Source organism: Rhinatrema bivittatum, chromosome 7 (genome assembly GCF_901001135.1).
Source record: "Rhinatrema bivittatum chromosome 7, aRhiBiv1.1, whole genome shotgun sequence".
Classification (NCBI taxonomy): domain Eukaryota; kingdom Metazoa; phylum Chordata; class Amphibia; order Gymnophiona; family Rhinatrematidae; genus Rhinatrema; species Rhinatrema bivittatum.
Window position 1 is genome coordinate 29,787,962 of NC_042621.1, and position 13,161 is coordinate 29,801,122.

The following is a 13,161-nucleotide window of genomic DNA, read 5'->3' on the forward strand; positions in this document are numbered from 1 at the left end:
ACACATTTTACTGCTAGGTATCTTCCCTAAACTAGGAAAACAGTACATAAGCAGATAAGATTTACATTACTGGGTCAGATCAAAAGTTCATCAAACCAGTATCATGTTTCCAACAGTGGCCAATCCAGGTCACAAGTACCTGGCAGGATCCCAAAAGGTCGATAATTTCCCCGTCCACTTATGCTTTCTGAATTTGTCCAAACCTTTTTTTAAACAACTACACTAACATCTTTTACCACATCCTCTGGCAACAAATTCCAGAATTTAATTATGCACTGAGTAAAAAATTATTTTGTCTTAAAATGTATTATCTAGCAACTTCATTGCATCTCTTAGTCTTTATACTTTTTGAAAATGTAAACAACTGATTCACATTTACCTATTCCACTCATTATTTTATACACCTCAATCATTATCTCCCTGCAGTATTCTACTTTTAGGTGTTGTGTTTATTTTGTTAGGTATCCTCTCTATCCTATGACATCCATCTATACTGCCTAATGCTTCTTATACAGTTTTGCATTGTTCAATTCCCAGTTTTATATTCTTGTGTCCTCTCTCTCTCCCAAGACATATGTACTGTGATTCATATCTTTCTTTGTAATTTTTCCTTGTGGAATATCAAAAGGCAATAAATAAATGTTGGACTGGAGAAAGAGTAGAATCAGCTAACACACAAAAGATTAGGGCAAGTGAGCAGCCTGGGTGGGCCAAGGTGTCCTTACCTGCCAACAAATGCTATATTACAAAAACAATAACTTATAATAACTTTACCGTACAAAGAAAAATCCAACTGAAGTTAACAAAACCACTGAAATTAAGGTCAGTATTTTTTTTTCGTTTGATTATAATACAGAATTCAAAAAGGCAAAAATCCCCATAAAATATCAATTCAAAACACTTTATTTATGCAAGAAAGACAACCAAAATACAGTAAACAGAAATTCTTATAGATTAATATGGTTGAAGACTAGTGCTATCCATCTGTCTGCCGGTTCACTCCAGCAGTGTCCACAAATGGCTGTATCTATGCTATGTTGTTTGAACACAATGCTAAACAGTTTCACTGCACGCTACTGAAAAAATAGCACGTATGGTTAAACATTAGTGTGCATTGTAGAAGAGGTGGCAGAGGAAAAATAGTTGCCCTTATGGTGAGAAGGAAGAGAGAAGTTTCAATACAAAATGCTCATTTGACCACAAATGTTTTTGCAGGTTCAGCTAACAAGCAAAACACAGAACGTCATCAGCCTGACAACTAAATAGCATTGTTCCAATGTATACTATTACAAATGTCTCAATGTAAAGTAAAAATGCATGCCTTGTAAAAGTTTAGATTATGCCAGGATCTACACATGAGAATCTGCATGCACAAAACAGAAAACATGGAGTTTAGAATTATGTTTAAGAGAAGGTACTCTCCAGTTTATTTCTTTCCCTCTATCCTCTTAGCTTGTTTTATGCACATTTCATATCTTTTAGGTGTTCTGGTAAATGCTTTACATTGAGGTAAGTTTCTGTTCAGATCCTTTCATCTTATGATGACAGGAAAATTCTGCAGCATCAGTAACTAAATGATGCCAATATTGCAGTGAATATAAAGAATGTCCTTGGAATTTTTGTGCATTCCAATGAGCATACCTTTCCAATCTTCTTTGTAAGGCTCTTTTATAGCTGAGGGAACATCCCACGTTAGAAGCAATGTTCGCAGCTTCAACGTCAGCCACAAACTTTTCAAAATATAACTTCTTATTTGGCGAACCGTTTCTTTCCTGGAATATCTGCTATTTCATGCTACAGCTCTCCTCGACCATGTCAGAATGCCACAAGAAATGATGCGGGACCACCGGAGGCTATGGGAACTTTTCAAAGAATGCAAAGGCTTTGCAAGCTCTTTCAACTACAAAAGAGCCTTCTAAAACTTCAGAGATTCATGCCGAAAAGCTGAGTCTCCACCGTGATTCTGGAGGAGGGGAAAGAGTTTGGGGTGACAAAGATCAGTTTATGTAGGCTGAAGTTACATCTTAGTAGATATGGGGCATTATCCTACCCCCACCACTGACTGAACACTCAAAAAGGCATAACATGCAAAACCAGCTTATAAAGCAGCAATGGCCAAAGCCAGTCTGCCAAAGCATTGCTTATGAGGGAAACAGCTGATGAGGCACCAGCTTCTATTTCTGAAAACATTTCCATCAGAATGATTATGCCTTTCATATCGACTACTTGGTCCTTCACCATGGTACACATGCTGCTCATGCAAAATATACATAATTGCTGATTTATTTTTTTTCCCTAATCATCTAGGTCAAGCACAGCATCTGCTTAAAACAGGAAGATATTTACCTTTCTATGCCTGTACCAAAAAAGCAGATTCCATTGAGGCTCAATAAATAAATCCTCAGTGTTAGGTAAATAAGCCCTGATGGGAACTAAACCCCAGACATGAGTATCCAAGAATTCGGAGATACTTTTTCCATGCATCAAGGTTAAGTTATGTCATATCATGGCAGTGGAGGGATGAGAGAACTAAGCTACCATTAAACTCTCTTTTCATCCACTGCTGACTCTGCTCTGTGACCTTCACACTTCGTTTAAAAAAATGAAAGGAAATAATCTGCCTCATCAGTGCATATTTCAACTTTCCAATGCACCAGTGCTCACAGGAGTTGACATTGCAGAGTTTAATGTTACCCAGATAAAAGTAAGCCCATTCCTTCTCTGATTTGGCTTATTACCATTCACGGGCTTGCAGGTGGGACTTGTGATTTTTATAAACAAAGCTTAGTGCGCCTCTTGTCAATAAAGAGGCCAAAGGAATACCCCCCAGATCAGATTAGCATCCAAGACTGCACACCATGGCAGATAGTATGCTATTTAAAAAAATGATCGCCTTTCTCAGATGATTTCAGTGTGTGATGGGAGAAGATACTCCCAATCATGATTAAATCAATGCAACACAGCAATGAGGATTCTTAAAAGTGATGGAAAATTAAAGGAGGCACTGGGTCAGCGTTTCCCAAGGACTAGTTCAAGGTAGACCTCATTAGTTTGTAATTTTGGGCCACAAAATGAGGTCTTCATTTTGCATCCTGATTTTATTTGGTACAATAGTTTCCCTTCTGCTCTGTTGGGCTATGGCACCATGAATCTTCATTCACAATCACCGGAGGTTCTGCCCTGTTATTTAAACCTCCTTTCTCTTCCCTTCTAAGCATCGGTCCTCTGCTAGGGGCCTCAGGAGTTCTCAAGGAAGCAGTGTGCACAGATGCTCTGAGTCTAGCAACGGGGGGGGGGGGCTTCACCGTTGTACCATGGTCCTCCTTGCCTCTGTAGCATCCCCATCCATGCCCAACTAGAAAAGAAGCAGCACTGCCATAAAGTCATCAGGTGAGTCTTCATTCTCCTTTCAGATTAGGCTTTTAAGACGTTCAAAGCTTCTTTAACACGCCACTCCCACTATTGCACATCTAAATAACCTGGTGGGCTACTCCCTTTTAAGAGCCCCCTGCATCCACTGCACAGATGCAGGAATGCAGCATGGATAACCGAAGAACAAATCTTCATTAGGATTCCACACAGGCAATGCACTGATACGCATTAATGTCATGTAACGCATCCAGAGGGAAAAAAAGAGTTTTTAGAAAAGCACATATGGTTATAATGAAAGGAAACAATTCATTGTTCCGGGCAAAAAAAAAAGGTAAAAAGATAAAAATTTAAGACATGAAAAAGCAGAGTTTGACCCAAGACCAAAATAGTCAAAGATCAGGTAGGTTGACATCTTATTGCCTGATTTAGGTTCTTAAGGAGCAAAAAAACATAACTTAGAATAAGACCCCCAAGAGCAGGAATTTGCCCACCCTCATCCCCACAGGAGTGCTGCACTTCAGTGGTGGTTGCAGGACAACCTCTTTGTGAGGAGTCTTAAGCATTCCAGCATTGGTCTGTCATGCAGAGAAATGGTAGTGGAATAAGGCGGCAGAATACAGCCGCACAGGTATGGGAATGGAAGTGAATCCTAGTGCCAAACGTTACAATCCCTGCTTTGCACCAGCACACTTTACTACCTCCATCAGCCAAACCCACAGCCTAAACAAGATGTCTTTCCAAGCCCGTCCCAGTTCTTTCTCACCAGAAATCTCCTACTGTGACTACTTAACAGGAACTGACGTTTCAGCAGTTTGAAGCGAACAATAGCGCTCTTCCTCCTGCGTTACAAACAGTGACGTGCATTGCATGGAGTCCGTATACGGGCCAGGTTTTCTTCGAACTTCTTGATTATTTTCTGCATGTCGTTATCTGCTTCTATGACCTTGAAAATACCGCCCCCCCACCCCCAATACAAAACGCAAACATTAGTACAATAAGAAATCTGAAAAAATCCTCAATGAAATGAAGCCATGCACGGTCCCTTCTTGATCATTAAAAATACTAGCATTAAAGACGTAAGGGTGTCATTACAGCACTAAGGTTCCCCTACACCTTCTGTTAATCTGCTTTCTGTCAAACACCAACATTTTTTTTTTTTACACAAAAACTATAGCCAAGTCCTCTAATGAGCACCAAATAATTCCCCTGATTGAGTTGTTCTACAAAAAGTACCACCACCAGGTAAAACATCAGTTTTAGCACATAAAAAAGCGTACATGTGCAGGTTATAGCCATCCAGTGGCATGATAATTCCTGTGCCCATGGACCGATGCAGTTAAATCCGAGGGGAAAGGCGGACATGATCCTGCCAGCCAGGCTGTTGAACATGAGCTCAATCCAATAAGCATGAGGTCATTTTAAAGCAGGATCAACTTGGAAAAGTGCTCCAAATCCAGACATCAAAGTGGCTTGTTCTCACTTTTTACTAGATAAAGTATTTTATTGAGCTTGGTGCTTTACTATTCGATTATCTTAATGCTAGAGAATGTCCCAATGCACTGCACTACTCTGGCACAACTGGGAACAACTGGATACAGACTTACAAGTACTGGAGCAGGCACTGGAAAGCGGGTTTGTTTGATGAGCCATTCTTCGTGGAGATGGTGGATGGCTTCTAAGTATTCCTGCATACAAACCCATTCAATACTAATTTATTTATTTATTTAAGGATTTTTATATACCGCGGTTCGTTAGCAAACATCACCTCGGTTTACAGAGAACATTAAATTAGCAACAAGCTTTACAATCAAAATTAAGTTAAGGCGAAACAAGTTTGTAAACAATAATAATTTAACTAATACATTAGGATAATACTCAACAATACTTCCAAGGAGGTGTAGGATACTAGGTATAGGGTACTAATTACTGAACAGTTCTAGCAAGCAGTCCCAGAGAAAAAAATGGGATTCTCTATGGTTTATAATACCTTTTACTGGGCCAATGTCAGAAATTTTAAAAGATAATGACATGCATTAGCTGACTGGGAGGGGGTGCTGGCAGAGGGCAGTATCTTGCTAGATGGGGATTCGTTTTCTGGTTTGTTCCTTTAAGTCTAGGTAAGTCATAAGAACATAAGAAATTGCCATAATGGGTCAGACCAAGGGCCCATCAAGCCCAGCATCCTGTTTCCAACAGTGGCCACCCAGGCTTATAAGTACCTGGCAAGTACCCAAATACTAAGTAGAGCCCATGCTACTGATGCCAGTAATAGCAGTGGCTATTCCTGGTCAACTTGATTAATAGCAGTTAATGGACTTCTCTTCCAAACTTATCAAAACCTTTTTTTAAACCCAGCTACACTAACTGCACTAATCACATCCTCTGGCAACAAATTCCAGAGCTTAATTGTGCTTTGAGTGAAAAATAATTTTCTCCAATTAGTTTTAAATATGCTACTTGCTAACTTCATGGCATGCCCTCTAGGCCTTGTGTTATCTGAAAGAGTAAATAACCGATTCACATCTACCCATTCTAGATCTCTATCATATCCCCCCTCAGCCACCTCTTCTCAAGCTGAACATCCCTAACCTCTTTAGCCTTTCCTCATAGGGGAAGATCATTGTATGTCCAGCTTCTCAGGGGCTGAAGGCCTAGCACAAAGCAATGCACAGCGCCTCAGCATATCACTCAAGAGGCCAAAAATAAGCTGCAAATATTGTCACCTTACGTAACACTGGATTTTATTCCAGCAGGAATACCAATAAAGCATTGGAGCAGGGAGTGGTCCGAGCCACAAGTTAAATAAAGCACCCACTGTCAATTTGCAACCAGCATTGAGTCCCCAGTAAGCTGTCAGACTGATAAGCTCCAACCCGCACCCTTTTAGCTATGGAACCCCCATGATCTGTGTTAACCACTCGTTGCCTCGCTGCACTGACAATGGTGTACAGCACAATGTAAACTCGGTGCTATAGGAAAATGAAAGAACTGAGAAGTGAATAAGCTCTCTGCCAGGGTTTCAGGGCCGCTGGAAAGATTGGCTAGCTTTAATTTATGCATAGGTTCAGGGCCGGATTTACATGTTGGGCGCTCATTGGCAGATGGAAGAGGTGACGCCCAGCCTTTCCCCCGCCCCCCCCATCTGCTGGGTGGCAAGAAGAGGTCCACTTCATCCCATCCCCTCAAACTAATGAGAAGTAGGGTGGAGAGGAGAGTGATGGCCACCAGATTTCCCCTGTGCAGAACCTCTCCCTCATCTCCTGGCTGCTTATTACCTAAAACAACAGCGTCCCAATCTAACAGCAGCAACTTAAAAAAAAAAAAATTCGGCATGAGGCCTCCAGCTGCCCATCATGCACTCAAGGCCTTGTGGCATCACCACCCCCTCCTCCCATTCGGGCCTCCTGTTACTATGGAAACTTATGCGAGGGGCAGGGCTGCATTAAGGCCTTGAGTAGGCGATGGGCGGCTAAATTTCTTTTTTTTCAAAGTTGTTGCTGCTGGATGGGGACACTGCCACCACGTTAGGTGACAAGTGGCTGGCAGGCAGACCCAGCAGAGGCGTAGCAGTAGCAGCAATGCTCCAAAGGCGCCTGTGCCTAAATCCGGGCCTGCACAGGTTTGATATGCAACAGTAAACATTAAGTTGCATGGTAAAAAAAAACAAAACAAACCCAAACAGCAAGGGCTGTGGGACATTCTGCTGTGACCGACCGACCGACCATAGAATTTTCTTACCATGGGAATGGTCTTCTCTTCCTCCCGGCACCTCGTCTTTAATCTCCTGTAACAGGTCTCAGGGGAGGTCTGTAAGTAAACTGTCATAAAAAACAGCAGTGGTTAGAAAGGCTGGCTGGTCTGGATTTAAAGGTCACAGGGAGCAAGGCCTAGATTCACAGAGGCATGAGAAGAGAGTTGATGGTTGGAGACACAGCTCCATATAGCAGCTTCAGTATCAAACAATAACCCAATTTACACAGTAAATGTCCTTCTTGGTCCACTCTATCAGCCCAGTTACCACTGTCTACTGCATCCATCTCCACTCTCTGTATCTATCTCAGGCACTCTTGGATTTGGCTACCGCTTGTGCTAGTGGGCAACTCCAAACGTTCACTGCCCTAGTCAGTAAATGTGAGGAAACAGCATTTTAACTCAGGGGTGACATAACAGAAGCAAAAGGGGGAAGCACAGGTTAAACCAGCATGCCCAACAGTGAAACTAGCCAGGGAAGCAGAAGTCCAAAGAGAGTGGGAGGGCATTTGCAGATGAACAGATTCAAAGGGGGAGGGAAAGCAGCCAGCATCAGCGTTTCAGAGGAATGTTTGGATTTTAAAATGTTCTCCCTCTCCTCCCCTCCATGCATCCTCTTGGAAATCTCTGAACCTGCAAATCCAAATTATCACTTTTCTCTCATAACTCCTTTCTGCTATTTTTGAAAGTGTGGAAAAAGGAAAAAGCAGGCGAGCAGGGCAGAGCTGAGGGACAGAGTTAGCTTTTGAAACAGAGCTCTGTATAAACCTGCAGCGTGAGAACAAACGTGCACAAACACACATATGCACTTATGCACTATAGAAACAAATAATGACAGCAGACATCCAGTCTACCTAGCAAGTTGCCTCTCTGTGCAGGTTACCCCCCCCCCTGCAGAAATATAAACTTTGGGAGTAACAGAGGTTACCCCCCATTTCTTCAATTCTATTCCCTAGCCAATAAGGATCTTCTGTGTTTATCCCATGCCCTTTTGAATTCCATGGACAGTTCCTGCCTTCAACACCTCTTCCAGGAGGGCAACCCAGGCATCCACCACCCTTTTCCTGAATAAATATTTCATGACATTGATCCTGAGTCTACCCCCTTGGAGTCATGATCTCTTGTTTTACAATATACTTTCCATCGGAAAAGGAAAATTGGTTCTTACCTGCTAATTTTCGTTCCTGTAATACCTAGTTAATCCTGGTCCACTCCATGTAAAGGCTGGACAAGCTTCCCCCTTGTGTTGACTTTCCACCACCAGCCCCTTGACCGGCATCATCCCTGGAGCCTCTATAGCCTCCATGAAAGAACTGCTGGCAATTGCCCATCAGCTTCGAACTGGTGGGAGTAACAGAGGTTACCCCCATTTCTGCTGGCAGTTGCCCACCAGAACAAAAACTTCTCGAATCCCTGAACTGGGTTCGAGACGGGAACACCTTCTTACTAGTGCGCTTATCCTCAGGCACCCTGTTCCCCTTAGATTCCTCCAACCCCTTCATCAGCTGATCCAAATCCTTCCTGGAGAGAAACTTCCCTTTGAAAGGGAGATTACACAGCTGAGCCTTCAACCACTGACCAATTGCACAGCCACAAAAGCCTGTGGGCCACCACCTCCTAGACCATACTCCTGGCTGACGTGCAAACCAAATCATAGAATGCATCGGCTACATAAGCCACCCCAGCCTCTAAACTAGCTGAATGCAGGGCACCATCTCCTGTCGAAGCCGGATCCTGTGCTTTCTGCACCCCACACAGACAGGCCCTCTGCATCAAGCTGGCACAAACAGCGGCCCAAAGACTCAGCGTGGGGACCTCAAACATCCACTTTGGTTGAATCTCCAACTTGCGGTCCTGCATATCCTTCGAGACGGCAGCCCCTGCCACCGGGGTGGTCGTCTTAAGTAACCGACAACGCAGCATCCACCTTTGGTAGGCGCAGTATCGCCAAACTCTCCTCCATCAGGGGATATAGCTTCCCAACTTCCTGATCTTCTTAGGTAAGGGAAAGGCACTGGGGGGGGGGGGGGGGCCGGGGCCCTCAGCCCATCCAAGAAAGGACTCACCCCCTTGCTATCCGACTCCTCCTAAGTCACTTTAACCCCCAATTCCTCCAAGACCTGGGGAATAAGAGGGCATAGTTCCACTTTCTTAACTAAACTGACAACTTGAGGATCATCCCCCTCCGATATTTCATCTGGATCCGGGACGTCCTTAGCTACATCCGGGTCCACACCCAATGCCACAGTCATGTCAGCATCTGGAACCATCCCCTGGTGGTCCAAAGGGAGATCCTGCGGATCATCCATGAAGTCCCCAACCCTGGAGTCCACCTCCAACTCTGCCCAAAGCAGTCCCAGACGATGCAGTAGGTCCCTGGACACAACTGCGGCTTCTTCGGCGCGGATAAGGGAGGCCTGACTTTCGCCCGCTTCCCTTTCGGCCCCTTCCTTGCCAGGAAGGCTTTATGCATCAAGAGGATAAATGTCTGCGAAAATCCCTAAGGACCATCCTTCCCCTGCTCCAGGCTATTGTCGGAGTCCCCCTGAAACACAGGAGAAAATGGGGGAGGGGAATCTCTGGGTTCCCTAGTTAAAAAGGACATCTGCCTGCAGCCCTCCACAGATCCAGCCACCTGGCAGGGGGCCCCCAGACCCCTCGGCCACCGACCCCCAATGTCCCACCAGAAAGGCGGGAAAATCCGCTTCCCCCAGTGTGCCCCTGCTGAGGAACCCTCCTCTCCCGAAGCGTGACTAGGATAGAGGGAGCGAGAATCCAAGCACGTAGACTCCAGCCCACAAGTATGGCACAATTCTCTGCACACTACCAGCCTCTGTCGCCGCTCTGGTGCAGGTCTTCTTTTTTTCCCTTAACTGTGCTGCTCCATTTACCACAGCGCGGAAGAATCAGCCGGGCGCCGCTGCAGAAAAGACTGCGGCTCTCCAGCCTCAGCAAGGCCCCCCAGAAACGCGCAGGAAAACAAACGCAGCCTCACCTCCTCTGCTACAGGCCTGCAGAACTCACTGCCTCCTGGCCATACCTTCCGTCCCCCAGCAACCAGCTGCTCGCCTTTCTGCTCCTTTCTTTCTTTTATCTATTTATCTAATTATTTAAACTTTAAAGTCACTGATGCAAAGGCAAAAACCACACACAGATGTACTTCCCTGATTCCGGGGCCTTACAGACAGAGGCCTCTGAGGGAATCAGTCCCCTGGCTTTCAGGACCCCCAGCACGATGTGGGCAAGCACAAGGCAGGAGTTCCCAATCCCCCGGATGCCCGGCTCAACCTGAGGGATGGTTCACCAAGGAGCCTAACACCTCAGGGAGCTTCCTCCAAAATTCTCCTACAAGAAAATTATTTCCTTACCTGCTAATTTTCGTTCCTGTAGTACCATGGATCAGTCCAGACTGTGGGTTATGTCCCCCTTCCAGCAGATGGAGTCAGAGCAAAAACTGAGAGGGCGGTCCCTCATGACTGGTGCGCCCTCTGTAAACCTTCAGTATTAAGAATATCCAAGCAACAAAGAAAAACCCCTTGGATGGATCAATACAAAAATGAATATCAACTAAATTGAACATCAAACTGTAAATCTGAATAGGCAAACTTGCAATGTGGGATCTCAGTCAATCCCAAACAGGTCCTGAAATGATTACACAGTCGAGCTGAAGGATTAACCCAAAGAAAAAAACCCCAAAATCCTTAGGGTGGGTGTCTGGACTGATCCATGGTACTACATGAACGAAAATTTGCAGGTAAGGAAATAATTTTCTTTTTCCTGTACGTACCAGGATCAGTCCAGACCGTGGGATGTACCAAAGCTTCCCTTAAATAAGGTAGGCCACTGATATCCCAGCTTGAATGACCTGAGACTCAAAAGAACCAAAAGATACAAGCGATAGTGATGTGGAAAAGTGTGCAAAGACTTCCAAGTGGCTGCTCGGCAAAATTCCTGCGGAGAGACCGCTCGGCTTTCTGCCCAGGAAGCTGCTTGAGCTCGGAGAGAATGAGCTTTAATACCGTCTGGGGGCTAATGCCCCGTGCCAATGTACGCGGTAGAGATTACTTCCTTCATCCATCGGGCAATGGTGGTCTTTGAAGCCTAGTTCCCCTTCTTGGGACCATTCCAGAAGACAAAAAGATTATCTAATAAGCGGAAGTCGTTAGTAACCTCCAGATATCAAAGGAGGACTCGCTTGACATCTAAGCACCTGAGCTCCTTGGAATCCTCATCCTGGAATGATGGCAGTACCACCAACTGAAGCAGATAAAAAGACGAGACCACCTTTGGAAGGAAAGATGGTACGATACCAGAGGATACTCTGGGATCCGTAGAGCAGAGATAAGGCTCTCTACGTGACAAGGCCTGCAGCTCCGAGATTCTGCGAGCAGAAAGATGGAAAGCAAGGAAACTGTCTTAAGAGTCAGGTCCTTGAGGGTAGCACTCTACAGAGGTTCAAAGGGCGGCCCGCCAAGAATTCGAAGGATCAAAATCAAAACTCCCCGAGGGGCATAAATTGCGAATCGGTGTTTCACATGTTTTACTCCCTTCAAGAACCGGACCATGTCCGGGTGTGCCCGGGCGTGTCGCAAGAGAAGGGCCATCCCGATGATGAACTAGAGCACCTAAGTCTGCCACCTGAACTCTGAGAAAATTGCAGGCTAATCCCCTCTCCAGCCCTCGCTGTAAGAATGACCAGATCTGGGCTATGGTCGCACGCCGTGGACAGAGACATGAGGACTGGCAGCAATCCTCAAAAACCTTCCAAGCTTGGATATAGGACCTGGAGGTGGAAGGCGTCCTAGCCTTGAGAAGAGTGGAGATAACCGCCGCTGCATACCCTAGTCTCCTCAGCTGGCGCTGTTCCAAAAGCCAGGCCACTAGACAGAAGCGATTTATCTGGTCGAAAAATACTGGTCCCTGCCGTAGGAGATTCGTCAGATGCCCCAGGCACAGCAGGCTGTCCACCGCTAGGTTGACTAAGTCTGTGAACCACGGCCAACAAGGCCCCTCCGGAGCCACGAGGATCACGGGCCCCTGGTGACCCTCTATTCTTCAGAGCAGGGACCAAGGCGGGAACACGGAACGTAGGATGTTCCTCGGCCACGGGAGGGCTAGGGCATAGACGCCTTCTACTCCATGCTCCCTTCTGTGGCTGAAAAAAGCACGGAGCCTTTGCGTTCCCATCAGATCCAAATGGGGAGTCCCCCATCGCGTGATGAGTAGTACCACTGCCTCTTGGGACGGTTCCCATTCTCCGGGATCTAAGCGCTGGCGACTTGAAAAAGCCGCCTGAACATTGTGCACCCCTGCAATGTGAGACGCCGCCAGATGAGACAGGTGGAGTTCCGCCCATGGCATCAGCTTGTTCGTCTCCCGAGTCACATGGAGACTTCTTGTTCCCCCCTGACTATTGATGTACGCCACAGTCGTGGCGTTGTCTGAGAGGATCTGGACTGCTCGGCCTTGTGCTAGGGGCAGAAAACGCTGCAGTGCAAGACAGACCACTCTTGTCTCTAGACGGTGAATTGGCCAAGTTGTCTGTTCTCCTGTCCACTGACCCTGCTTCGAGTGCCGACCGCACACTGGCTCTAGCCGTTAAGGCATCTGTTGTAATGAGTACCCATTGTGGAACCTCGAGCTCTACTCCTCGAAGCAAATGATCCAGGTCGAGCCACCAGGTCAGGCTGTCCTTCGGTATGGGCAGTATCGGCAGAGGAGCCTGAGATACCGGCTTCCAACAGGAGAGTAATGCTCTTTGTAAGGGACGCATGTGGGCAAAGGCCCAAGGCACAACATCTGTTGTGGAGGCCATGGAACCTAGCAACTGGAGACAGTCCCAGTCTGGGGGAAGTCTGAGGTCCCGAAATGCTGAACCTGAGCAAGGAGCGATTGGGCCCGCTCCAGACGAAGAGAGCCTGTGCCTACTTTGATGTCGAAATGAGCTCCCAGAAAGGTGAAGGACCAGGATCCGTTCCTTCCTCAGGGCCGCCGCCACAACTACCATTACCTTGGTAAAGGTGCGAGGAGCGATTGCCA

At 46.0% G+C, this 13,161-nt stretch overlaps 1 protein-coding gene across 6 annotated transcripts in view; it reads right to left on the reverse strand.

The window, feature by feature from the left end:
* Positions 1 to 885: 885 nt before the first annotated feature.
* The window catches only part of TK2 (thymidine kinase 2), a 100,572-nt gene continuing 88,296 nt past the window's right edge, over positions 886 to 13,161 (reverse strand). For 5 of the 6 annotated variants that reach the window (XM_029608184.1, XM_029608183.1, XM_029608188.1 and 2 more), the window contains 3 exons: positions 7,111 to 7,190; positions 4,977 to 5,057; positions 886 to 4,315 (listed from right to left, as the gene is read on the reverse strand). In XM_029608184.1, the coding sequence (XP_029464044.1) occupies positions 4,217 to 4,315; positions 4,977 to 5,057; positions 7,111 to 7,190 (260 nt within the window). In that variant the 3' untranslated portion in view covers positions 886 to 4,216. The remainder of the gene's footprint in view (positions 4,316 to 4,976; positions 5,058 to 7,110; positions 7,191 to 13,161) is intronic. The other variant, XR_003857669.1, reaches the window with a different exon arrangement.